The following is a 27914-nucleotide window of genomic DNA, read 5'->3' as shown; positions in this document are numbered from 1 at the left end:
ATATGGAAAGGCCACTTTTCCTTGCATTTCCCCTTCTGGCAACATCAAAAATGAAAGGGAAAAACTTGGGAAGTGTAACAGATCATGAAGGACACACTTGGAGGCAGGGAGAGTCTCCTGTGACCTGCGCATTGACCAACGGCCAAGTTGGACCCTCAGTCCCCTGGAGGCTACACAGAGTCACACGGCTCACTTTCCTGCTGGTAAGGAAATGTTTTCATTATTTCCCTTTTTCTCAGTTTTTAACTTTGTAATAGTTATTAAGGTCTAACATAGTTTTTAAAAATACAAGAATAAAATAAGCATACTTCATAAATTCAAAATTCTAAGCCAAAAATATTTTTATGCCTCCAAAGGTGAACAGCCCGCCGTACCTGCACAACCTCAGTGCCTTCAATGACCTTCCTGTAGTAGCACACGGACGGGGAGCTGGTGCCTCCAGCCACGACATAGGACCTTTCTGGGTAAGCCAAGTCCCAAAACCTAGACGGGAGGAAATGCATGGAGGTCACCACCACAAAGCAATGCAGGGAGGTGAAAACCACTGGCTTACACGCTCATCAGAGCTAACAGAATGTCATCAGTTAGAGTGCCATCACTGTGCGACACCTTGCTTAAGTATCCATCGCCGGCTAATCCCCCTCCTCTGGAGGACTAAAGGTTGTTTGTGAGACTATACCTTATTTTCATGTCTGAGCCAGCTGTTAGCAGGATTGGATTTCCATCTGCAGGACTACAGTAGATCCCGTGGACACTGTGAGGAGAAGGCTTAAAAGAAATACGGTGGAGTCAAACAGAAATCAAAGTATTCCAAATGTTGGTGTCATCTTTTGAAAGTAATTGCTGGGGCCTGCACTGTGACGCAGCAGCGTCAAGTTCAGATCCACCACTTCTGACCCAGCTTTCCCGCTGCTGCACCTGAGAGCTGCAGAGGATGGCCCAAGAACTTGGGTCTCCAGCCACCCATGTGGGAGACCCAGATGGAATTCCAGGCTCCAGCCTGGCCCAGACCCAGCCTTGGCGGCTACCTGGGAAATGAACCAGCAAGTGGAGTATCTCCATCTTTCTGCATACTGCTTCATTTCAAATAAGCTGGCACTTACGTATGTCACAGCTGCATCTTTCAGACTTTATATATGCAGTTGTATTCAGAATGGTACACAGTGCTATATTTTAATCTCCAGATTTTTCTTAAAAATTTATATTTAGGACAACTCTGAGCAATACCTCAACTAAAGGAAAAAGTAAAGCAATCCTGTTATGTCCCTGTTGCCAAGAGCACTTAAGAACACAAGTACAGGGCACAGCATGATGGCTCAAATAGCTAATCACCCCTCACAAGTGCCAGGATCCCATGTGGAAGCAGGTTCATGTCCTGGCTGCTCCACTCCCCATCCAACTTCCTGCTTACTACCTGGGAAAGCAGCAAAGGATGGCCCAAAGCCTTGAGACCCTGCACCTACATGGCAGACCCAGAAGTTCCTAGCTTCAATGGGCTCAGCTCTGGCCATTTGGGGAATGACCAGCAAATGGAAGATCTGTCTCTCCTCTCCTCTGTAAATCTGCCTTTGTAATAAAAATAAATCTTATAGGCACACCTGTACTTTTGCTTTTTATTTATAATAGGATTACATCCTGGTGAAGCCGTTAATTAAAAATAAACTCAGTATGCCCATGCCGGAGTTCCACTGTTTCCTCTTGGGCTCATGCGGCTCAGAGCTGCTGCCCAGCACGGCCACCAGAGGGTGGTGCTCCACAACCAGCAGCCTGGGAAAAGTGCAACGCCGGAGGGCTCCTTCTGAACACCTGTACTTTCATGGCATTATAAAACAGAAAGATCATTAGCTTATCTGTATGTGCCAGAAGGTCACATTCCATTTTTTAATGGTCAAAATTTTTATTCTGGCTTTTCCAAATTAACTCAGATCTTCCTGGGGTTTCCAAAGAGATCTTACAAGGTTTTGGCAGCTAACCAAAACACTCAATGAAGCAGATGTGCTCAAGTTTAAGGGGCTAGAAAGCACCCACCCTACAGTCAGTGGCCACAAGATAGATGTGACATGGAAATCCACGAGAAGCACTACTTGGCAAAATGCCGAAATGCTTAGAAGCAAGAAGGCAAACCTGCAGCTCCGAGAGCGGCGGCGCGCTGCTGGCCCAGAGTGTGAATCGTCTGTCTCCGGTCTCCATGTCCCACATGGACACTTCATTGTTGCCCTGAACGGCTGAGGGAGACAAAGATCAGAACCGTTAACTTTGCTCTCAGAGCTCTCACATCTTGGTAGGTAACCAACATTAGGCTACACCCACTGCACTTTTGGCACCCTGCAAAAAATGCCAAATTCATGCTTTAAAGCAACATTATGACTATTGCCAGATCCAATGACTGTAAAGAGTTTAATATCCTAACAGTATGAATTAGATATAGAACTTGCCCTGAGCCATAGTCATCACGTAGATATGAGACAAATGGAGCCAGTGTGACACTCCACCTGAACTCAGAGCAAAGGCGCATGTCCAGTGGGTAAGGATCAAGGTCATTTTGTGGAAATAACATTCTGGTGTACTGAAAAGGCAAAGGTGAACAGACAGGGGCATGTGGGAAGAACGGGAGGAGCAAAACCCTAGGTGTCTGCAGGACATCAGTGCCTCGTCTGCCCAGAACACAACTGGACTGGACAGACAGGTAGGGGTGCAGGCAGATCACAGGCCTTCAGCATTCTACTCCTTAGGCATTTTTGAATAGGGGTAGCAGCAACATACCAGACCTTGATTTGCAATATTTACAGAGCCAGTCATATTTTTTAGGGATTGCCATTGCCCTTGGCATTGAAAGAAGGATGAAGGGAACTTCCCATTGTGAAGTGAGGCTGACAGATCCACACGTGAGCACTCTGAAGCAAGGGCCTGCCTGCCGTGTGGAACACATCAAGGCTGGCACCTGGTGGGAACGGCGGCAGTGCTGGTTCCTCCCACTTCCGGCCCTGTGCTGCTCCTGGTGAGCTGCATCAGCAGGTCCTATAGGTGAAGTCAGCATGTGGGAGGCGAAATGACCTCCAAAGACTCTCGTCCTATTCCCTGGAACCTGTGAGTGTTAGTGCGCATGGCAGTGTGTGGGCGTCAATAAGGACTTGGATTACTCAGGTGGACCTAAATGCAACCACAGGCATATTGAAGCGCTGGTGGCAGACTGGAGAGCAAAGGCAGCAGGCTGCAACAGTGATGCCAGGGGCTGCCTACTGCTGAGGATGAAAGGGGCACCATGAGCCAAGGGATGCAGCTCATGCAGCAGAATGCAAAGAGACAGGAGTACGGTCCTGCTGCCAGCTCGGGATTGTCCCACAAACCCACTGCAGAATCAATCTTTGTAGTTTTTAAGTCACCAAGTCTGCAGTAATTTGTTACAGTACTCACAGGACACTAACGCACGCCTAGCAGGCAGTGCCAAACAAGCAAAGCAAGCCACCTCGGCTGCCTCCAGCTGGGCGCATCCCTACCTCACGGTCACTGCTCCAAATCCCAGGAGCTGAGCCCTCCTCTCCTGCTCTGTTGCCACTCTACTCTAGCACTTGTGTGGTATCTTCTCATCTTTGTAAATACTTCCTCTTCAAATTCCCTTGAGTGTGTTAGCCATTTCCTATTGTAATCCTGGATTCCTGGATGACAAAAGACCAAAGGGATGGCAGGCCAATAATCCCCTACAGCCTTAGGGATCCCAGTGAGGAGTTGGGATGTTACAAGAAACCACTAGAAGGTGCTAAGCAGAAGAGAAACTAGTTATAGCAGCAAGGCCTTAAGACATCGCATTAGGGATTTGGGATCAGATGCTGACAACAGAAGCTTAAAAATGCTCAAATTCCGGGGCCAGCACTCTGCCATAGGTGGCGAATCCTCTGTCTGCAGCACTGGCATCCCATATGAGCACCAGTTCATGTCCTAGATGCTCCACTTTTTTTTTTAAGACTTATTTTTTAAGACTTATTTATTTATTGGAAAGATATACAGAGAGGAGGAGAGAGAGAGAGGAAGATCTTCCGTCCGATGATTCACTCCCCAAGTGAGCGCAACGGCCGATGCTATGCCGGTCCAAAGCCAGGAGCCAGGAACTTCTTCCGGGTCTCCCACACGGGTACAGGGTCCCAAAGCTTTGGGCTGTCCTCGACTGCTTTCCCAGGCCACAAGCAGGGAGCTGGATGGGAAGTGGAGCTGCCGGGATTAGAACTGGTGCCCATATGGGATCCCGGGGCGTTCAAGGTGAGGACTTTAGCCACTAGGCCACGCCGCCGGGCCGGGATGCTCCACTTCTGATGCAGTTCTGTGCTTATGGCCTCGAGAAGCAGAAGCAGATGGCTCAAGTCCTCGGCCCCCGCACTTCTGGGGGAGACCTGGAACGAACTCCTGGCTTTAGACTGACTCAGTTCCAGCTACTGCAGCCATCTAGGGAGTGAACCAGTGGCTGGAAGATTTCACTCTCTCTCGATCTCTCCTTCTCTCTTTAAATCTTAGCCTTTCAAATAAAAATAAATCTGAAAAAAAAAAGGTCAAATTCTGAATTTTAAGAAAGCATGGGACCAGATGAGATATACAGAGATCCAGTGTCAATGGGAAAGAGGTCAAGACCAAAGACCAAAGACTGAATTTTGAACCCTGAGGCCAGCCATGATTTTTTAAAGTCTTATCCATGTTCACTGGAAAGTCAGATCCACAGAGAGGAGGAGACACAAAGGGGAAGGCCAGCTTCTGGTCTATGCCCCAAGCAGCCACACAGGCTGGAGCTGAGCGATCCAAAGCCAGGAGTCAGAAGCCAAGAGCTTCTTCCAGGTCTCCCACAGCTTTGGGCGTCCTTAACTGCCTTCCCAGGTCACAACAGGGAGCTGGATGGGAAGTGGAACAGCCAGGACACAAACTGGTACCCACATGCAAGGCGAGGACGTAAGCCACTAGGCCACCATGCCATGTCTGAGGCTGGCCATGTCTGAGGCTGGCCATGTTTTAAAAGCTGATATGGTGAAAAAAGACTTAGCAGATCAAGAAATTAACAGCCAAGAGAAAGGTTCTTAAAACCAGGTCAAATATTTCAAAAATATGGAAATGATGAACTGAATAAATGTCAAGTCAAGTAAGAAGAGTCGGAACAGGAGCATTCAGTTCAAATGTAAAACACAAACCCTGCAACCATGAGTCTTAGTAGCAAAAGATAATATCCTTTCCAACCAACTGACCCAAAATAGGCCAACCTGGCATTTTACCTGCAATTACCCAGGACTGGTACAGAGGGTGCATCGAGAGGCGCCTGATCCGAGCCCGGGAAGGATGGCAGTGACTGGAAATGGGCAACTGGAACCTCATGTCCCAACAAGCCATGGTCCCACTGCTTGTACCTGAAGCGGAAAAAGCACAAAAGCATGACCGTGTGCATCAGCTGCCCTTACACCAATGGTAAACAGCATGAGCTTCGTAAGGCTGCATTATAAACTGCCCCCGTCTGAGAAAAAGGCTTGGTTCTCATGAGGCCATGTTCCCAATTTCAAACAGTAACTAACAGTGCTTACCAGTGCTATCCAGAAGCATAAACTGAAAATGAATAATCCATTAATTATTGACAAAGCACAAACACAGGTGTTAAAGATATACAACTGGATTCCGGAGTCAGCCGCCGTAAGTACCGAGAGATGTCTTCTTGGCACCTGGTGATCACCTTAGCATCTCCAAGTCACAGCAGCTTTGCGGCCTCACCAGATTGCAGCCATTTCTCCTGGTCTTTCCCCAGCAGTTAGAGTGACCAATCACAGCAGAGGTGGCCTACGTCTCTTCCCCTGACAACTTCCGCCCTACAAAGACCCTCAAGGGAAGTCCTTTTCCAGCACTGACGAGAGGGCTGTGACAGACAAAAAGTGCACTCTACGTTCAGAGCACTGGGTCTCTGCCCGCTCGGGGACCAGGGCCCCCACATCCTCCTGCAGCGCCTGCACAGGCCCACCCGGTGCTGTGACAGCTCCCCCAAATCCTCACTGCAGTGCCTGCACAGGCCCACCCGGCGCTGTGACAGCTCCCCCAAATCCTCACTGCAGTGCCTGCACAGGCCCACCCGGCGCTGTGACAGCTCCCCCAAATCCTCACTGCAGTGCCTGCACAGGCCCACCCGGCGCTGTGACAGCTCCCCCAAATCCTCACTGCAGTGCCTGCACAGGCCCACCCGGCGCTGTGACAGCTCCCCCAAATCCTCACTGCAGTGCCTGCACAGGCCCACCCGGCGCTGTGACAGCTCCCCCAAATCCTCACTGCAGTGCCTGCACAGGCCCACCCAGCACTGTGACAGCTGCTGCTCCCCCACATCCTCACTGCAGCCCACCCGGAGCGGCTAGAGGAGGAGGGTGCCGGGACATGGAGGAGTTTTGTAGCCTGCCTGAGGCCACTGGACTTTAACACTGTTTTCTGTCTTAAGTCTGCTGTTTCCCTGGCAGCAAGCAGCTCACTGAAGAACAAGGAAAAAGAAACTGTTTGTGTTCTAGGCTACTGATTTCACTCTGATTTTTTTTTTTTAAATGAAAAAAGCTAAACTGAAAATGACTGTAACACAGTAATCATGGGGCTTAAATTACCAATGAAGGAAAGGAAGAAACAGCTTCCGGAAGATGGCAACTGCAGCATTCAAGTGGCACTTCAAGCCCAGACAGTGACAGCAGAGTCGGCTTACCAATGCAGAGCCAGCACTGGTGGATATCCACAGCAAAGGACGTGATGAGGCCTGACTTTAAGTCGTGCTTTAACGTCCACGCGTTGCTTGAAGACCTGAGGTCCCAGCCGACCAGGGAGCCATTCACTGTGGCGTAGGCGAGCACCGACTGGGCGCCCGCGTTGAAGTGATGCATGTCCACGACACAGCCATCTTTCTTGGGATCCAGCGTTCTAGAGAATGGACGCCATTTAAGATGGTTTCATACATGACCCGTGCTCAGGCAGCAAAAAACCACGTGACTCCATCGAGACAGTGGTAGCTCAGGCATGTTTTTCTTTACTTCATTTTTCTCTCGGCTTCCCGTGTGTTTACCTTACACAGTCACATTACTGAACCTAATATAGCCATAGTGTGATCCTCGTGATCGCAGTAAACAAATCCAGATTTTTTTTACCCAGCATCCCTTCACTGTAATCCTGTCCAGGACACAACACGGTATTGCTCTCGCACTCCCTCTGCCTGCCCCAGCTCTTCCATCTTTCATTATATCTTGATACTTTTAAAGGCAACTGGTTATTTTGAATAACAGCCTCCAATTTGATTTACGTAACAATTTATGCCTTACTGGGAAGGGTGCCACACAGAAATGATGTAACCTTCCCAGTGCATGACAAGCACCCAATATTAGCTTCTGTCACTGGTACACTAACTTCCAGCATTTGGTAAAGTTGGTGTCTGCCAGGATTCTCCACCATAAACTCATTTTTTCCCCTTTATGTTATATAGGATTTGGTGTGAAAACTTTGAGACAAGGTGAAAATCTCATATCCACCTTAACTTTTGCACTTTAACTTTAGCATCCCTGAGGCAGGTTATGTGTGGGCTCAAACAGCAACTTCCCGTGGTCCTCACTCCTTCTGTATTTACTGCCTGTGCTTCTGTAATAGTAAACTAATGCAGGAGAAGCAGCAGTTCACAGAACACCTCTGGCTCTGATGCGGCACCAGAGTTCATTGTAGCTTGCTCCTTTTTTAACTTCACACCTTTCTCAGTCCCTTCACCTTCAGCCTTGTAGCATCCAGTCCAAACATGCTACTCCACAGGGACGCAGCTTGGCTCCCTTGCTCTCATGGCCTTCAATATCATAATGAACTTTTATTTGTAAAACAGATTCACTTGTCCCAGAGTATATTCCAATTTTCCTCCTACATTCTGCTTGGTTTTTTTTCCTACTTTATACACAATAAAACCCAATTTTTGTGGCATCCATTTAAGGAATTATGACAAACATACAGCCAAGTAATTTTTACAGCAGAACTACAAAAGCTGCTTCCTGCCCACCTGTCATCAGTTTCTGCCCCAATCCCAAACCAACAGCAGCTCAGCGATCTCCTCCCTCCCAACAATTATTTACTGAACTCTTAGCATTTTTCAAGAATTATGCATATTTAGGAGATCCTCCTATGATTTTTGTTCCCCAGGATATCCTAATTGCAAACAACCCATAGCTTTATGGGTCTGACTTCTTCCAACAGCAACATAAACTCTGGCTTCTCTGATGCTGTTGCGTCAGTCAGCAATTCCATCCCTCTCATCCGACAGTGCAGGCCAGTTTACTGTTCTCTCCCTTAAGCTGAGGCATTTCTAAAATCAAAAAAACAAAACAATCACAACACACTGGTCAGCCTCCCTGGCTAACATACGGTCAACAATGGGTGTTTCTGGCTTGCTGAGTCTCACAGATTCTTATTGCATAGGCTTTGTTTTTTCTTACAACTTTTTAAAAAATGCAAACATCTTTCTTATTTTATGAACCATAGAGGCTGTTGTTTGTGACTTCTGTCTTCTGATAATCATATTACAGAAATTACCCTACAGTAGGAAACTTAAAAACCAAGTAAAATGTGAAATGACTCCTTCCGCCCATGTGATGCTGACAGCTGCAGAGCAGATGCTGTGACTGAATGACATAGAGGACTTGTGAGCCTCTGTGGAGCGCACTGTGCCCAGACGCATGAAGCCTAAGCACGCTGGCACGGTCTTCCTGGTCATACCTGCTCAGTGTAAACAGTAAACACTGCCAGCTTTGAGAGAACATGGTGCTCCCTGGGCGGATCACATGGCACGCTCTGCCAGTGACTGGTCTGCAGGAAAGCCCAACAGGCGTTGTCACTACAAAGCCACCCTCTGCTGTAGCACTTGAGAGAAGAATGGCAGATAAAGACTATCTATAAAACGTCCAACACAGCTGCTCGAATCTACGGAGTCAAAGGTGTTGAAAACACCACTTATTTTTAAATGTAAAAACAAAACAGGAAGAAATCCTGAGTGACCCAGGAAACAACCCTTTCTGCCTGAAGCTGCCCAGTGACCAGAACTGACCATCCTCTACGCTTAGCCTTCCCCCTCTTGCTCTCCTGCGTCCAGCGTGGCCTGCTCGGCAGCCAGCTGCAGCAGCTTGCTCACTCCCTGCCGTCTTTCCCTTTCCTCTCAAGCTGGGTCCTGCCAGTCAGACAAGGTGGCACATTACCACACTACACTGACATTGTTCATCTGTACATCTCTCGCACCAGGCACGTTCTTAGAGAACAGAACTGAACTGAGGTTGTCTTTGAATCCTTACGGTGTAACATGTCATTCAAAAACCTTTACACATCTTACCGTGCATGCATTTAATCTGAAAGTAACCACTGTAAAACTAAAGAAAATTAAACCACTGAGGATTGTTTTAAATGGTAAAGTAAAGCAGCTGCACTCTATGTTCCTATCGGCTGCAGATTTTAATGTGAAATGACAGAATGCTGACGTTAAGTGTTCTCTCATCAAGATCACAAACATTCTCAAAATCAGCCAGACACATAACTAATAATTAGATTATTCACAGATTACAGACGGGGACAAACCACATGTTCAAAGCTCCCTTTAGATCTTGACAAATTTGCTCAAAATAAGCTCCATGGAGACCCATCCTAGGAAACTAATCACATTTGATGATCCTGCACTGCAAGCACAACTTTGCTTGCATTATGGACTGTCAAAGCCAAAGCCAAGCACAACATAAGAAGCCCTCCATGTTCTAAAGGAGAGTGCAAGGGCCAGGGACAGCCCTACACACTCTCCGTACACAAAGTGTAAACTCTGGGACAGACACACGTACCTGCTTTGCAGCGGGTGGATCTTGGGAGACTTGGGCAACTTCGAGGCCTCAATGCCCAGCAGCTGGACAGCGCCGCTGTCCGACGCCACGGCCAGGTAGTGGGAGCCCTGGCAGAATGTCAGCGTCCTCACCCGTCCTCCACTCCGGCTGTACGTGAGGATAGACCTGGACAAACCACACAGCCAGACACACCACTGTCGCAGTGTTAAACAGCCACACGACGGCAGGGAACAAAATGACCACTGGAGGTCTATTTGATCTCCCCAGTCTGACAAGAGATTCCAAATCTCACCCTCAAAAGCAAAGGTGCAACATCTTTTGTCTGCTGCTTTCAAGTGACCATCTTTCCATACTTGACTGCTGTTGTAGAAGCCAGGCTATTCTCCTCCATCTCGTTTAGCGCCTCCAACCTGGGGACCTGACCATCTTTCAGCTCTTACACATCCACTGAAGCTGCTTTACCTTGACCCAATACATCAATCTCCCCTACAATAATCTTAGTTAAAATTAATAAGCTAAATGAGCCAGAAATAAAGTAATCCTGCCCCAAAATTATAAAAAGTACAATTTAGAATACTACAAAGCAGGGGTGAGGGTGGGGGCACTGTGACACGGTAGGCTAGGTGTCCACCTGTCACACTAGCATCCCCTATGGGCTCTGGTTCAAGTCCCGGCTGCTCCATTTCCAATCCACCTCCCCTTATGGAGCAGCAGCAAATTATTCAATCCTTGAGCCCCTGCACCCACACTGGGGACTAACAGGAGTCCCTGGCTCCCAGCTTTGGATCAGCTCAGCTCTAGCTGTTGCAAACAATTTGGGGAATGAATCCACAGATGGAAGACCTCTTTGTTTCTCTTTCACTCTGTGTAACTCTTTAAAAAACAAAAATACTATAAAGCAGTAAGCTGGAAAATCTGTACAAGTTTCTAAAATCAGCAATTTTTCAAGAAAGAGTCTCCAAGGAACTGAAAGTTTTACTCCTTAAAGGCATGTCACAAGGGACAGGCTGAAGAAGCACACGGGAGAAGAACTAAGTGCATAGGAAAACGGGTAGAGGTACGCTGTCATTGATATAACACTGGGACACACTGCCGGAAGTACGCCAGGAGATGCACCAATCACGGCTCCCAAGTAAAAATCACCTGGCTCACTCCTGAGTAAAAATCCTCCTCCTCACTCCTGAGCACAGTACCTTGTAGTAGTGGTCTTCCCTTCCATCTTCTGACTGTTCCAGATCTTCACGGTGCCATCATTTGAGCACGTGGCAAAGAGTGAGTGTTCATCAGATACTCTAATTCGATTCACGGCTGACTTGTGTTCATGAAGATGTGCTACCAGAAGGCCTTTAGGACGCCACCCTTAGGGGAAAATGATTATATTGTAATTTACAAACACAATCTATTCTCTGCCCCAGCTACATCATCTAGAATCACCTTGTGATCAATAATACCAACTATTACAATTAAAAGGTACCACCTACTAGCAATAAATACACAGTGATCATACTGGATCAAGACTGATATTTACTAGACATCAAGTAATGTATTTACTTGATCAAGTGATGTATTTACAAAACATCAAGATAACAAGTACTGCTCCAACAGCATCAGAGACACTGCACCTGGGGCCCTTCTCCAGTATCTAACCCTGGAAGTGCTGACCACTAGCTGTGACCGCAGCAGATCATGACTGCCTTAGCCAGAGAACCTGGTATGAGGATGGTCATCTGTGTATGGAAGACTCTAAGACCCGGCTCTACCATATCAGAAATGTGGGCTGCAGTGACACATTTGGGATCCCCACAGTTGCAAGGTGAGGATTTAGCCATTGAGCCATCATGCTGAGCTCCAACTCTGCCTTCCTAATAGATTAAAAAGAAAAATACTGGTCCAAACCCAGCTGTTTCAGCCATTTGGGAAGTCAAGCAGAAGACAAAAGATCTCTGTTTCTGTTGCTCTTTCACGGAAATGAATCTGAATAATCATACAACAGCAACAGAATGCTCATGGGCCTTCCAACGCTTTACCCACTCTATAACCTTCTGTTCCATACATTCTTGTGTGATTAGCTTCCTCTAATGAATCCCCCAAGGCAAGAAAGCACATTTTAACCATCCTAAATCATTCACAGAACACCTAGAACAGGTCTTACATGTAACTATCTCCTATGTTTAACAAACTTCGATTTAAGTGTAACTGCAGACAGTTATGCTGAAGATCATATTGTACTGGAGATCAACACTGTGCTTAACTGTGTGATGTAATTCTAGAAAATTCTTTTAACAAAAAAATGCAAAGCCAAGGCCAATGGCAAGTCTGGCTCACACTGTGTAAACAGCTGGACACGATGCTAGAGGATATACCGGCTTCACAGGGACCAGCACCGCTCTGCCATGACAGCCAGATGATCCAGGGAGGAGGTCAGACACTCCCTCTGCACACAACTCAAGTGTGGAATGAAAAAAATCAACACAACTCTAAATCCCAGAACTGACACATCTACTATGATCACTGAATCAGATACGTAAATTCACTGAAGTCAGTCATTTGTGTACACATATTCTTATAAAATAAAGTGGACACTTGGAGGTCAATTTTCTATTTGTAAAGCAGGGCTGGTAACTAATGACACACCACAGAAACAGCTCACACTCTGAGCGTTTCTTCAGGACATTTCTATTCTTCAGTGATGCACCCATCACTTAATTTCTAAATCTTTAAATCAATATCCTCGACCAGCACTTCCCCAAGCCCACCTCAAGTGCCCCAAGAACTCCTGGGATGTTTAAATGTCTGCTCACAAGCATAATACGTATTTCTCCTAAGAGTTTTCAAATTCAATTTTTATTAAAATACAGAAACTCATTCAAAAACCTAGTATCAAATTTAGTATCAAAAATTAGTGCTGCCACAACAGGTTAGACAATTCTGTTAACAGATAAATGAAATTTTTACCTGAAATTATCTCTGAATTTCTCTTTCTCAGAAAATAAAGGAGCATTTCTCCAAAAATTTTACATTGATAACCACTAACATGGTAAGGTTATAGGTGACTTTTTTTTAGTAGCCAATATTTTCTAAAATTTGTACCATTTGATGCCAAGGAACATTAAACGATACACGTCGAACTCTACAGATAACAAAACCAAGCAACTATTATTCAATGAGCAAGCACAATCTAGTAGCTACATGGAGAAAAACAAGCAGAGAGAAGCTACAAAACTGACTCGGCCCAGGAGGACACTGCAAAGTTCCCGTAGAGCCAAAGGGACGCAAACGCCGCAAACAAGCCAGATTCTCCCGTTTCCCTCGTCCCCTTTATCTGCTCTGCCTAGGAGCTCAGGCCGTGCTTCCTGCACTGAGCTCGGGCGGTCAGGGATGCCGGGGGTCGGGGATGCCCTTACCCGGCGGCGGGGGCTTGCTCTCCCACTCGGCGTTCTCCATCATCTGCTTGGCTATCCTCTCGGCAGCACACTGCTCCCGCTTCTGCTGAACGAGCTGCTGCAGCTCGCTTTTACAGCTTGTCATCCGGATCTGATAAGCAGACGGTACAATTGTACTACTTAACACCTGTATGCCTGGTTTTTTATTCTGAACATTAATCCCTTCTGCAATCTGTAAAACAGAATTATAGGTAGTGTGTCATAAACAAAGTATATGCAAATACTTTTTAAAAATCGATTTGTCCCACCCAGCTTTTTGTCATTCATGTACCAATTTTGAAATCCACATAACAAAATGACATTTTTTCAGTGACAATCTAGTTAAAAGGAAGTTTAACCAAACACTGCAAACTTCTATGCTTTGTAAAACATGACTGATCCGGTAAGAATACCTTATACCTTAAGTTGCCCACTTATTTCGACACATCAAAATCACCCTGCCCTTTGTTACACACAGCAAGCTTGGGACTTGGCGCCTCACAGAGAGTGCACTGTTCCAGGAGGAACACGGATCACCTCCAAGGTTCACCCCAGCCTGACTTGTAACCACAGTTCACACTCACATCTTTAACCCACAATTTCATATCACTTTATTGACAAGTACTCCAAAATGAGATCTTATTCTAATGTTTTCAACGAGGTTTCTCCTAGCTATGAAATTTAAGATGTATCTCTTACAAAGTCACACTGGCGTTTCCAGTACAGCACACCACCTTAAGCGCCCGAGCAGCAGGAGGGGACCCCTGCGCAGGTACCTGTGGGGACGTGGACAGTGGGCCACCAAGGCCAGCAGAGGACTCGGAACGTGGAGGCTTCCCAGGCTGAATCACTTCCTGGTCACTCGCTTTGGGTAGGGCCTGCGAGATGTTTGGGGGTTCCAGTGACCCAAACATGCTTTTCCATTCTTCGTTTATATTGGAATCTTGTTTTACATGTTTTCTAGCTGTGAAAAAAAATATTCAAAGTAGGCCATCTGAAGGTAGCCTTTGACACCAGCCTGGCACGCACCGTCTCTGCTCCACAGGCTGGCGGGCTTCCTTCCGCGCTCTCAGCGCCCACAGCGATGCGTCAACTAACCGAGTCCGCCCTTGCACTTAGGGCAGATGAACATGGTAAGAACTAGAATGACTCTGAGTGCCAAGGCTAGCTCAATTTCAAGTAACTGAAAAATCAACAATAAAAATAACTTTCTCAAGTGTCACTGACCACACTGCTGATCAAGAGCTTTTTCCAGGAAACATACTTGAAAACCATAATACACACACAGGAAAAAACCACTGCTACCTAGCAACTTCTTGATGATAGCTAAGACACGACCTCAGTAATAACAAGTGCATTAAATAACGCAAAGTTTCAGTGTTACCCAAATACAACACGAGTTGCTGTCATAATTCCCCAGGCTGACACACAGTTCAACTCTGTAACACGCACAGATAATCTGATCATTTGCCTTCACATTATTGTCAAAAATAGTTTTACAACTTGTCCCTACCGCCCTAGCAAAATAACCTCAAACATGTAAATATCACTCTGCTAATGTCTACTTAGAGCACTTTTTTTCAGAGCATTCATACATCGATGGACATTTTTAGCTGCCTATCAGTGTCTCTCAGCGCTCCGGGACTGAACACAGCACACCCTAAGGAGAGCGTAACCTCCCTGACAGCTTCCTGTCGCCGTTCCAGAGCTCTGCCCACACCAGCAACGTCAGTTCATGCTAACCCAGCCAATCTCATTGCTTTAATTCGCATTTAGTCTATTATGTTCCATCTCTGAAGCATGCGTTTACACTTCCCCAGCATTTATTTGTTCAAACCTTTCACCCTTTTTCTTTTTGGGCACTTGATTCCTCTTATTTGCATGAATGTTATATGTATTGCAGTTATACACCATAATTAAGTTGTAAAGACTTCATCTCAAATATAACAACTAGAGGTTTATTTAAAGTAGATTGCATTAGCTTCATTCAAAACCTGATACTAGAACGCAGAGATCTTGAAAAGAATGTATGTAGCAGCCAATATACCCATAAGACCTTTTACAAACCTCATCCACTCAATGCCCATGGCAGGACACGTGACAGCTCCAAATCTCAATTCTTGAAATGGCTACTGTCTCCACTCTTCTGTATTTCACTGTTACATCAAGACCATTCTAACAAGTCACAGGGTAAGATTTGCTAATAGCAAACTAAAAGTATTTATCTTATTTATACACACAGCTTTGAGGTAGAGGATACAGGATTCTAAAATAAGCATCTTTAATCACGCAGTCCAGAGCTGCAATTCAGGTGCACCACCTAGTCTCTCAACATTCAGTTCACTTGGCCACTATTCCTGGCCCAAAAATCTTCCCACTGAGTGATGGTGTCACTACATTAAGAGCATTCTTTATCTGGAGAGCTAGCCTTCTTACTTTATGACTAATCACCTTCAAAGCAGTCAGAGGAAAAGCTAACAGTAACACAGTGTACTAACCCCGCTTGTCATCTGGCTCTTGTTTGGTTTTCACAAGATCAACTTGTCTCCCAGTTATGCCGAGGGCTGCCAAGTCGATCACACCTTTCTGACTACTATCATGAAGATGGCTCTGGTCCACCAGGTTGGCCTTGGCCTTGTTAGATTTCATCATGAAGTCTTTCAGGGCCAGAAGTTTGTCTTCCTCTTCTTCTGTCATTCCCTAAAACAAAATAAACCATATGTTATAGGTTCCTTTCATGAGCAATCCAACAGGCTTGAGAGCGACTCACTAAAGGGTTTCCCCTATACAATTTGAAATTCAGAGTCAGAATGGGAAAATGATAGAGGCAACACAACAGAACAAACGTGTCAACGCACAACACTGTGTCCCTACCAAGATCCAGCAGGGCACTGGCGCACTTCTTCCTTTGCATCACAATTTATTTTCTTCCTAATTGATGCTTTCAAATACAATCCATCTTTCACCTGTCCAAAGAGGGGCTTATATGGCTCAAATTGGCCATCTGCCCACACACGCCAGCATCCTAAAAAGACACCGGTTCATGTCCTGGCTGCTCCACTTTCTATGCAGCTCCCTGCTGATGGCCTGGGAATGCAGCGGAAGATGGTTCAGGTTCTTGGGATCCTACACCTACGTGGGAGTCCCAGAAGAAGCTCCTGGCCTCGGATCCGCTCAGCTCCAGCTACTGCAGCCATCTGGGGAGTGAGCCAACAACAGATCTTTCTCTCTTTCTCTCTGTAAATCTACCTTACCAATAAAATTAAGTAAATCTCTTTCTAAAAATGTCCAAAAATTTATACAATAAATTAAACTTAGTAGTCTCTGATGAATAAATCTTTAGCATCTAAACATAACATCTGAATATAGAATATTAAGCAAATAAAAACATACATACTTCAACTTTGCTACCCATTGTGTTCAGAATTTTACAGAATGTAGGGAAACATCTAGAATGTTCAAAATGTTCTATACAACTGAGAAACTCAAAGGATTATTGGATGAACCGGAAATGTAAGAAACATTGAGCAGCATTCCAAGATGGCAGCAACTGTCAGCTTGCCTCTGTTCAAATTCCAGCCCTATTATTTACTCGCTGTCTGATCCTCAGTAAGTTATCCAATTTCTCTGTATCTCTATGTATTCAGCTAGATGGTGAAGATAATTACTAATACTCATCTTAAAAAGTGAAATTTTAATGTGTCAATACAATCAAAAACACCAACACTTGAAACTAAAACAATAAATATTAAATAATCCAAAGAATTAATTAAACATGCAATTTAAATATTCTGGTGAATGTGGCAGTTCTGCATTTTCGTTCCAACCACTTACGAAATCCCCTAGTTCATTTTCTTATGCAAATGAATAAATATTCCTTTAATAAAATGACAATTCCTCTGAGGCCTCAAGCTAGAATCCATTAAAGTACCAAACAAAATTCACAGGCACAATGTGACACAACAGAATCCCAGAGTTGGAAGGCTAAAAAAAAAAATGCCATAGAATTGCTTTAAAGCATGAAATAAAAATAAAGTTAAAAATCTCTTTTTTTGTAGTAAAGAATAAAATCATTTTGTACTCTTTACTGCTGGCTCAGTAAATGGATGCAATTAAAACGGGAGTGCTTGCCGCGAGGATGAGAACAGGGCCGCACACTGCTGCTGGCCAGTCCTGCTGCACGCCGCGGCGCAGACAGACAGCTTGCCGACGCGTCATGTCCCAGAGTGTATTTTAAGTCTCACCATCTGGAACTCTGAGCACATTTCCCCATGGAAACAATGCTATGCTGATCTAGAAAAGCACGCTTCACCCAGGATGTGTCTCAAGTAGAATCCTGTTCTGTAGGAAGTGCTCAGAATTCCCACTTGTGTAAGCCAGAAACAAGCCTCTTCCTTCTGTAGCTTTCACATTAGGAACAAAGACCCACTCTGCTCCCCGCCCACTCCAAGCTCGGCTGGCAATCTAAGGAAATTCCAGGGACCCTCCCCATCAACAGGGATCCAAGAGGCGAAGGTACACAGATGTGCATGGACTTCTTGCTAAATCTGTTAATCCCGAACAACCTTCTCAGTCCAAGCTCTGCCCTTTGCCTATTTTACTGGAAAGGCAATCTGGCTTCGGACTTGTTACGGGTATCTTTCAGACTCCTTGTGAAGCTGGTAGTTTCCTGCTGTTTCTTCTCAGGAGCCCTGGATGCTCCACGAGCAGCACCTGTCCCTAGAATAGAATGTGTCATCTCTCCCCAGACTGCATGGCTATAAGCATCACCCACAGCAACAACATTAAACAAGGACAATTCTTGCTTATTTTTTTTTTCACTCAAACGAAGGCATACATGAAAGGCAAAGGAGCACACCAAGAGGCAGCACGCGCAGCAATGTGCCTTTGTGTTTTCATGGTTTTCACCGTGGCACAGCTCGTGCAGCAATGGCACGGATCAACAGACCAGCAGGGAGCAGGCGGCAAGTGACAGGAGCCTCCCTTCCCACTCCCCTCCCTGTACCACGGGAGCGACAAATCTCCACCTTAGCAAGCCCAGAAGGGACTCGAGGCTGGGCTAGCCCCACAAGGTAATTAATGACTTTAAATTAAGGCCAATCTTCAGGATTCAGGCTTTTAATTTAGTAGACAAGCTAGGCAGCACGCGCGCGCACACACACACACACACACACCCACACCCACCCACCCACACACACACACACACACACACCCACACACACACACACACACACCCAGGCCTGAAGAGATTTAACCCTGGATGAGTTTCATGACAGCTGAGATCTTTTTTGTAAGGATTACCTACTCCCTAAGAACAACAGAAAATGTAATTTGGAATTCCATTTCCCATAAATCACTTTCTAAAATAAAATACATCTCCATGCAGTGGACAAGGTTAAAAGAAAACACAGAACAAAAAGCTCTTTGGAAATTCAAGTCACATCAAATGGGGTGCTAGCAAACAGGGAAACAGAAGCAGCGTCCTTGAAGGGAGACAGCCTTCCCCCTCCAGGCAGACTCAGATCTAAAAACACAAACCGATGCTGCCCAGCCTCCCATGGGCACACAGTCCAGTGATCAATCACCCTAACCAATGTCTGGCCATCACACAGCCCTGGATATCCAGTAACCAGCACACTACATGACAAGGATTTATATCGCAAAACTGTTAAAAAAAATTTCTCTACAACTGAGTGCATTTTCTCATCTGATCTTGTTAGACAAGGGATGGCAGGCAAGCATTCTCTGCACAAGCGTTCTGCAGAGTTAAGGACAGTCGTTGAACTTGTCCCTCTGTATCTGCTCCTCCACCTGACTTTCTAATCATTTTTATTCCTATCTTCATTTCTCTAGAAGCCCCTTCCATATAGCACTATCAAAGCAGGAGGCTGAATATGTTTTTTACCTAGTAAGATATTATCAAGGGCAACATGAAAATTATTCCCCAGTTTTAACAAGATTTGTTAATCCAAAATCAGAGGCTTTTAAGATACAGCAGTAAAATTCTTAATTTATTCCAAGATGCAATATAAATACATCATTTCGACTGTCTGCATCTAGTCAGCATTTGCAATGTGGACCGACACTGACAAGGATTCTTCTATACTCCATCCATGTTTGCAACGTTTCTGCTAGATGAATTGTCTTATATTTCTAAAGCATAAAATACAACTAAATCATTTTTTTAATCTAAGGTTATTTGTTCATTGTTAACACTCATTTATTCAGCCAGTAATCAAAATGAAACTGAACACTTCCTATTTCATATAACTTTTTTAAAATACAAATTTAAGCACTAATTTATTAATTTATTTTTATTTGAAATGCAGATTCAGAGAGAGAGATCCTCCATCTAATGGCTTACTCCACAGATGGCCACAACTGACAGGCAGGCCAGAAGCCAGGAGCTTCTTCCAGATCTCCCACCTGGGAGCAGGGGCCCAAGGACTTGCGCCATCGGCACCGAAGGCACAAAGGGAGCTGGACTTAAAGTGGGGCAGCTGGGACTTGAACTGGCACCCAAACAAGAAGCGGGCATCACTGATGGCTAGGAGAAGCCTCACCTACCACACAGTGGCACCAGCCCCATTGTATGTTATTTCTTACTTAGCTCAACACAATGCCTTCTCATCCTCTACTGTCTCTGCTTAACTATCAAAGTAAATGCCTAAGTTTGCCCCATCTTGTTACGATAAAGCCTAATCAATCAAACTACTTTCAAAGCATTTGGCCCACTGAGTTAAGGTGCTCTTTAGGGACCTGGTGCAATGGCTTAGTAGCTGTATTCTCGCTTGCATGCGCTGGAATCCCACACGGGCACCAGTTTGTGTCCTAGCTGCTCCTCTTCCCATCCAGCTCCTGGCTTTGGATCAGCTCAGCTGGGTTGTCACAGCCACTTGAGGAGTAAACCAATGGATGGAAGATCTTTCTGTCTCTCCTTCTCTCTGTAAATCTGCTTTTCCAATAACAATGTTAAACCGATGATGCTCACGTCCCATTCTGGAGTGTCTAAGTTCAAGCCCTGCGGCACTCCTGCTTACAGCATCCTGCTAACACCCACCACGAGAGGCAGCCGATAACAGCCGAGATCTGCAGCTTCCTGTCACCCACATGGGAGGCAGGGATTGAATTCTTGGTCCCCGACCGTGGCCAGACTCAGCCCTGGCTGCTAAAAGCAGCTCAGAACTAAATCCGCAAATGAGAGATCCCTACCTCTATCTCAAGCAAAATGAACAGAACTTCAAAAACAGATCAGAGGTTCCAATGTGTTTACGAAATCAGCATGTCAGATTTCAGAAGAGCGATCCAACCTGTGACAGCAGTTTCTTTAGAAGCTGTGCGATGGCAGGGTCCTCCGGCGGGGGGCAGTCAGGCAGAGCCCCGCTCCGCTTCTTCTGACGCATGTGCAGGTGTCTGAACAAGCTGGTAATATCTTTAGACCTCAAGGCGTAATCAAATATGGAACGGCTCACTGGCTCTTTCAAAACACTGAGCAGAACTAGTTTTCTTTCAATCTATATTAGAAAAATAAAGAGGAATCAGCGAAAAGTCCATACAGGATAGTTATGTGCAAGTTAAATACACCCATCTCTTAAAACTTGACACATACACCTTTTTCTTAAGGAAATCACAGACAGCACCTAAAGTTTTTCAGAAGAAACAATTTTACATGAGGCAGTTTTGGTCCTTCATTATTAGCACTAGAATACACATCTCTATCGTACTGAAGACTAACAATAAAACCCAAAAGAAAATTTTAGACAACAAAAAGCCTTTTCCAGATCCCAGTATGTCAACAATTTCCTATAAAAGACTCCCGGTTATGACTCTAGCAGCGGCAAGAAAATATTCAGACCACAAGTCTAACCCCTCAGCCACACAATCCCAATAAAATCAACCACTTGCAAAAACATTGCTGTCAGGACCAGCACCATGGCACAAGGGCTAAACCTACATCTACGACTCCATCACTCCCAAGGGGCACCAGTTCCAACCTAGGCTGCTCCACTTCCAACGCAGCTGGCCCAGGAAACCTGTGCAAGATGGCCCCTGCACCGAGTCTCTGCTTCCTGGCTCTGGACCAGAGCAGCTGCAGCTGCTGCTGTCACGGGGAAATGAACCAGCACTCTGTCTCTCCTTCAGATAAAGAGCAATCTTAAAAAGCAAAATGGTACATTCTCCATTGAGTCCACGAAAATCTTTCCTAAAGTATGCCCCGGAACACTTATGTATATAGTAAAAGGAAAACACTACCAACAAGAACATATTTTTAACCCCCTGCCAGTTACGAAGTGGAACTGATTCTAAAAGGTTGTCTTTTGTCCAATCCGAGCAACAGACAGGTAAAATCTGTGAGGCAAATGGGCAGTTATCCCCTTAACACCTAATTCTGGAGAACAATGATAAAAACACCCATACTGGTTGTCAGCAACGCAGGAAGCAGCTTGACCCGCTGTGCAAAAAAACACTGTCCCACTGCATGCTATACCTTGCACAATGAAGTATAAAAATTTTTTCTCAACTTCAAAGGTGCTTGTTTCATTCTCATTAACTACTTAAGAAGGAATATAAAGCTGCTACAGGTCAATTTAAATCAATTCAAAATAAATAAATAAAATTCACAACATCTTTTAAGAGGCACACTTCAGAAGCAGCACTGACTCAAATAAGGAACACACATACCTGTATGATTGGCTGGGTGATGTACGGGTTAAGATAAGGCATCAGTTTGCAGTAGACATCGGCTGTACTTATCTGATGGGCCACCACCGTGATGAACCCCACAGCGCCATAGCGTATCCAGAGATTGGGATGGCACAGGAACGGGGCTACAGGAGGGGAAGAAAGGTATGTGTCACTCCAGGTTCAGGGCAAATAAACACCTTTACAGCCCTATCACATTGTCACTATCAACTTACTTCATATATTCAAAGACTAAAGCCTAAACTCAAGCAACTGAGCATCCTGTTGTTATTACACTTTCTTAACGTAAGTATGAACAAACTACAGAAAGAAGACGTTGTTTACCTCCTGAGGATTAATCATGCAGCCAGTGCTAAAGATGTGTGGGCCCTCACCCATTTACAACACTTACTTAAAACCTATCGGCCAGATATATCCCCAAAACACTATTCCTGTCCCTCTGGCAGCCCTCCAGGACTTCAAGCACATAAGCTCTACCAACTGGGGGCAGAGGCTGCCTCCTCTCCAGGACACCCACAAACTCGGACTGAGCCAGCCACCTAGCTCGCGATTTAACTCACCAGTCTCTGTGAATGGGAACTGAAAAAGCAGAAAGCACGTCTACTCGGCAGGTTTAAAATACAAAATTAAACCATAACTAATGTTTTCCACCCCTTTCCTTTTCCCTATGTTTTGTATTAAACCTAAAATCAAGGCCAACTAATTAAATTCAGGCTAACCTCACTTAAAATGCAACGCAAGCTTCTAAAAGAAAAAATAACATCTATTAGCCAGAAATGCAAAGACTTTTACATTCCAAGATACTCATTTTGTAAGAAAATCATGTCAATAATACCACGATGTGTGAGGGAAAACCTCATTCAAAATCTCTCTCCAAAATTATCTCATTTCCAACTCCTCTGGCTACTCTGCGGGGGGTTCAAGATTTCGTAAATGACCTGCCACCTCTGATCCCCCAGCAAGAGCGGGCTGATATTTCCCCGTGCCTAGAGGGAAAATGAGGAAACCAAATACACTTCAGAAGTGCCCCAAAACGGCTCCCATAACGGCCTGATGGAGTCAGCCCTGAATTATATCCCAGAACTGGTCCCAAGTCTTCACTTTCTTGTTCTACACAGCCTTAAGCACACAACTTACGTGCAACTGTGGTAAACAACCAACACTTCTCTTTCCCTCGGGTTGGCAAAGTATTTCAGCAAACAGAACCCAGAGTTGAGATGTGCTACACAGCAAGCCTTGCCCTCTGTGCTTCTACCATCCTCATGAGAACTCAAGCTCAGGCAGGTACCCAGACAGGATCTGAAGTTCACAGTCCACAGCAGACCAACGGGCAAAACCCAGACCCAAGAGCAATTCACTGGACCCGGTGCTATGAATCAGCGGTTCATGTCGGGATCCCATGTGGGCACCTGCTCATATCCCGGCTGCTCCACTTCCTATCCAGCTCCCTGCTTGTGGTCTGAGAAAGCGGGGGATGGCGACACAAAGCCTTGGGACCCTGCACCCGTGTGGGAGACCCGGAACAGGCTCCTGGCTCAGGTTTAGCTCAACTTTGGCTGTTGTAGCCACATGGGGAGTGAACCAACAAATGGAAGATCTTTCTGTCTGTATCTCCTCTCTATAGGTATTCCTTTCCAATAAAAACAAAAATAAAAACAAAAGGCCTGAGAAAACAGCAGAGGATGGTGCAGGTACTTGAGGAATAAGGAGTGAAATCAGTGGATGGAAGATCTTTCTCTCGCTCTCTCTGTAAATCTGCCTTTCCAATAAAAAAAAAGAGAAATGTACCAGACTATGTGGTTGAGTGCTGTACAGCAGTGCTGTAATCAGTAACTTCAAATGACTTTTTACAACTTTTAATTCTTAGCTGGGGACGGGGGTGCAGGGGAACAGAGCCAGCAGAGGTCTCTTGGTGCTGGTTCACCTACAGCTGCGACAGGGACAGCCGAAAGCCAGAGACCAACGTGTCAGCTGGGGTCTCCCACCTTGGTAGGGACACGCATGAGCTCCCCCCCCCCCCCCCGCCGTCTCCCAGGTTACAAGGAAGACAGGTCTGCTATGTAGCGGAGACATGCTCCCAGGTACTCAAGCTGGAATGTAGGCACTCCAAGTGGCTTCTCAACCAGGACTCCAAGCACCTGCCCCAAATGACCCGTTGGGGGTCACCATGTCTTCTCCATGACACTCATACACGTGGCTGTGAAAAGTCTCTGAAATTTTTCCCTTCAGTTTTATTTTTCATTTTAGAAATGATTTGGTTTTTAGTCTTTCTCTTTGTTCATGTATTATTTTTCCAATTTAATTGAGTTATGTTCTCTTGTAGTTTTCCGAAAGTTATTTAGGGTTATTTTAAACTTTTAGTGTGGCAGCTGGTAGACCTCCAGCCAATGGAATGATAGGATTTTAAGTCATCCTTCACTCAATCTTCCATCTGACAAGCAGTCAAGTATTAAGAAAAGAAGAAATTTAAAAGCTTGATTTCCCCGTTACCTAGAAATGAGGAAGTTCTTCCCGTACTTGCCTTCAGTGCGGATGTTCAAAGACACTTACCAATATCACTGGCAAATTCGTAGACATGAGGTTTTTGCAGGAGCCCCAGCTGGCACATCCAGGTGAGGGCGTGCAGAGCTTTCACAATGACAAACTCCTCGGCGTCACTGAGGCCTTGCTGCAGCAGGGGCTTCAGGATGGACGAGCTCTGCCAGCCCACGTAGGCAGCGACCCCTGAGGATGACAAGCAGGACCACCTCGTCACCGAGAAGCCAACCAAACGGCAAACACTGAGCAGCTCACGGAGGAATGCCACGCCGCCCGCCTAGCGCAGGAAGTCAAAAAGGGTTTTGCTAAAAAAGTGAATGTTCTTAGAGACTAAAATGAAAAAAAAAAAAAAAAAATCAAAGCCCAACTACATCAGAAAAAAATGAACCAAAATAATGAATATAAAAATTCATAGGAAAGAATGATGACAAATGTGGAAAAACTTAAACAATCACTATCCCAGACTCCAAAAGCCCTGACTGACTGCATTTCAGCCTTTTTTACAAAGATCGTCTCGTTTATGTATCTTTATACAGCTGGGGCCATATTTTAAGCATGTTTACAATCTCCTTTAGTAATTTTCAAATATCCATGGCATTTTCCCAGGCAATTATCCCTTTAACAGTGTTCCAACGACCATTTAGTCTTCTTGCATATGGATGTATAATAGGATCAGCTAAACACGCAGGAAATCCAAAAACAACCGGAAAGCAAACAAACGTTAGGAACTTAGTCCACTGTTAATGAAACCTGATATTATCACCAGTCCTTCTTAATTAATAAAAGTCCAAGTATTTGCTTGACACAATAATTTAAAAATTTTAAGACAAACTTAAAAGCAAAGACATACCAACTATACTGTCAAAAAAAGCTCCTCGTAGATGCCAATCATTCTTATCATTTAGAAAAGTGATCATGTGAGACAGTAACACGTCATTTGCTTTCTGCCGTCCGAAGAATACACACAGCCGTGTTATCCCATTTTCCATCAAGGTCTGCTTCACAATGTTCTCAGGGTCACTTAGCAGAGTGACAACTTTCTGCTGGACCATCTCATGCAAGGCTTGGAGCTCTAGAAGCAAAACCAGCAAAGACAGCATCAATTCTCTTCCCTCCAAGCCACACAGAATCCACAGAGCCAGTCTTGTTGGGGTAAGAGAAGAGCCCAGAGCCCACAGGAAAGCTTCCACGTGCCCCCACAGCATCAGTATCATCTACGAAGTGCACGTATGAGCTCAAGGAGAAAATCAGAGAAGTGCGAGGACACTGTAAAACAATTCCAAACAAATCAACAACTTGAACGCACCGACCAGCTGAGAACACAAGACTTTAAGAAAGCATTTTTAAACGTCTCTTTATTATACTTTAAAACTTTGCAAAATACACTGCCTCTCCTGCCAAGGCTTTCCATGATCGTCTCCTGCATTTCTCTTCGACCGTATCTCCGACCTAGCTGCTCATCCTCTACTGAGCTGTGTAAAATCAAGAACACTACTGTCTTCTCACTACCCTGTTGCTTCAGGCAGGTTCTTTTCTTTAAGTTTTATTTTATTTTTTATTGGAAAGGCAGATTTACACACAGGAGGAGAGGGAGAAAGATGCGCCAGCTGGTTCACTCCCCAAGTGGCCACAACAGCCAGAGCTGAACTGACCTGACCCCAGGAGCTTCTTCCAGGTCTCCCACACAGGTGCAGTGTCCCAAGGCTTTGGGCTGGCCTCAACTGCTTTCCCAGGCCACAAGCTAGATGGGAAGTGGAGCAGCTGGGACACAAACTGGCACCCATATGAGATCCCCACACTGGAACAGGGAGGATTTAGCCACTAGGCCCTCCAGCAGGCTTCTGGCTGCCTGGTGCACAGCAGTTTAACAAGGCCCTGATGACTGCGTGAGGGCAGACGTTACTGGTGCTCTCTATTCAGCTACTGCCAAGGGGAAAAGTGCCCAGACTGATGGGCCAAATTACATGCTCACACCAAAAGAAGTTCAAAAGAAGTTCACACCCCAAAAGTGTGTATACCAAATTCATTATCTAAAAAGGTCTGATTACATGGTTATAGAGTGTAGGACATTATTAAAGATTTATTTATTTTTATTTGAAAGAGAAGGAGACAGAGAGAAAGATCTTCTATCAGCTGGTTTACTCCTCAAACCGCTACGCTGGCCAGAACTGAGCCGATTCAAAGCCAGGAGGATGGCCCTTCTTCCTCTATCTCCTCTCTGTATATCTGCCTTTCCAATAAAAATAAATCTTAAAAAAAAAAAATTAGAAAATTAACTGAGACTAAAAGATAGTATTCAAAATAATCAATTTGGAAGAAAACTATAATAATTTCTGCCTGAAAGGACGACTCCCATTTAGTAACCAAATTCTAATCATTTGTGTTTCGGGGTTTTTTTTAGAATTAAATAATTTACTGATTACACATAATGGGTGACACACAGCTTCAGTCCCATCTGAAATTTTATCCAGTACCATTTTTCAATTCAGATTGCAAGGAGGTACCAAGCGTCACTTTTGTAACCATGGAATCCGCGCCTCTGCGTGGGTGACTGTAAGTGCACTCCTGAGCTGCCAGCGTGAGGACCACTGCTTCTCCAAGACACTCCCAGGGCCCCGGCATCGCCCGGAGGAGGCTGCCTTCACACTGCGGGGGAAGTTACCAAGATGCCTTGGGAGCCGACCAACCTCAACCAGGCACAACCTCAACAGACACTTTGATTCAGCATCAGGATCAGCAATCAACAGCACGGTGCAAATAAAAGGAAAAACTACATTTTGGTGGAATACTTTACATTTTCCATAGTACAGAAACTAAAGCCACCACTCTATCATTAGTCAAACACAGTACTCTAAGGCTTTTTTGGCCATCCACAGGAGCGCTAAGATGCGTCCTCTTTGGAGCTGCCGGATCCCGCCCCACTGCAGTTCAGTGAGCTCACAGATCTGCTGTAAGCTGCAGCTTCCCCGGAAGTCTTTTTAAACAAATATCTGTCAATCCACATAATCTACAGTGTAACAGAAGTTCATCCTTAACCTGGCCATTATCAGAAATCATCACCACTACATGAAAATGACAAAAAAAAATAACCTTTGCAAGGCAGCATCAGCCATCACCTTTAAACAGGAAATCCGGAAGAATTACACTACCTGTGTCATAATTTCCATGCGGATGTGTAACTTCATCTGTTTCTTCATTATTGGGGTCATTTTCCATAGTGAGGTTTTTTAGCTGTACTAACTCCAGGAACCTGAGTGCTGTTTCTGCCAGCAGAGCTATGTTTTCTGTAACATTAGAAAAAGACCGTTTCTCACTGTAATTTTTAATAGCTGTGATGCTTGTAACTTTTCCACCCCGTCTTTATGAATAATCACAAAATTTACTCATCATTTAACCTAAGCATGTATATCATAAC

General features: G+C 45.1%; 1 protein-coding gene across 3 annotated transcripts in view; it reads right to left on the bottom strand.

The window, feature by feature from the left end:
* The window catches only part of PIK3R4 (phosphoinositide-3-kinase regulatory subunit 4), a 38698-nt gene that overhangs the window by 392 nt on the left and 10392 nt on the right, over positions 1–27914 (bottom strand). The window contains exons 5-19 of one of the 3 annotated variants that reach the window (XM_040963014.1): positions 27649–27783; positions 25350–25571; positions 24512–24685; positions 21941–22086; positions 20569–20772; positions 15757–15958; positions 14035–14222; positions 13241–13451; positions 11030–11195; positions 9837–10001; positions 6698–6909; positions 5250–5381; positions 2125–2225; positions 680–768; positions 375–483 (exon numbers count right to left, since the gene is read on the bottom strand). In XM_040963014.1, coding sequence (XP_040818948.1) covers positions 375–483; positions 680–768; positions 2125–2225; positions 5250–5381; positions 6698–6909; positions 9837–10001; positions 11030–11195; positions 13241–13451; positions 14035–14222; positions 15757–15958; positions 20569–20772; positions 21941–22086; positions 24512–24685; positions 25350–25571; positions 27649–27783 — 2456 coding nt within the window. The remainder of the gene's footprint in view (positions 1–374; positions 484–679; positions 769–2124; positions 2226–5249; positions 5382–6697; positions 6910–9836; positions 10002–11029; positions 11196–13240; positions 13452–14034; positions 14223–15756; positions 15959–20568; positions 20773–21940; positions 22087–24511; positions 24686–25349; positions 25572–27648; positions 27784–27914) is intronic. The other 2 variants (XM_040963023.1, XM_040963033.1) reach the window with 2 other exon arrangements.

This window comes from Ochotona curzoniae, unplaced genomic scaffold (genome assembly GCF_017591425.1).
Source record: "Ochotona curzoniae isolate NIBS_2020 unplaced genomic scaffold, NIBS_Ocur_1.0 contig_1302, whole genome shotgun sequence".
NCBI classification, from domain to species: domain Eukaryota; kingdom Metazoa; phylum Chordata; class Mammalia; order Lagomorpha; family Ochotonidae; genus Ochotona; species Ochotona curzoniae.
This window is presented reverse-complemented; position numbering and strand designations above follow the sequence as displayed.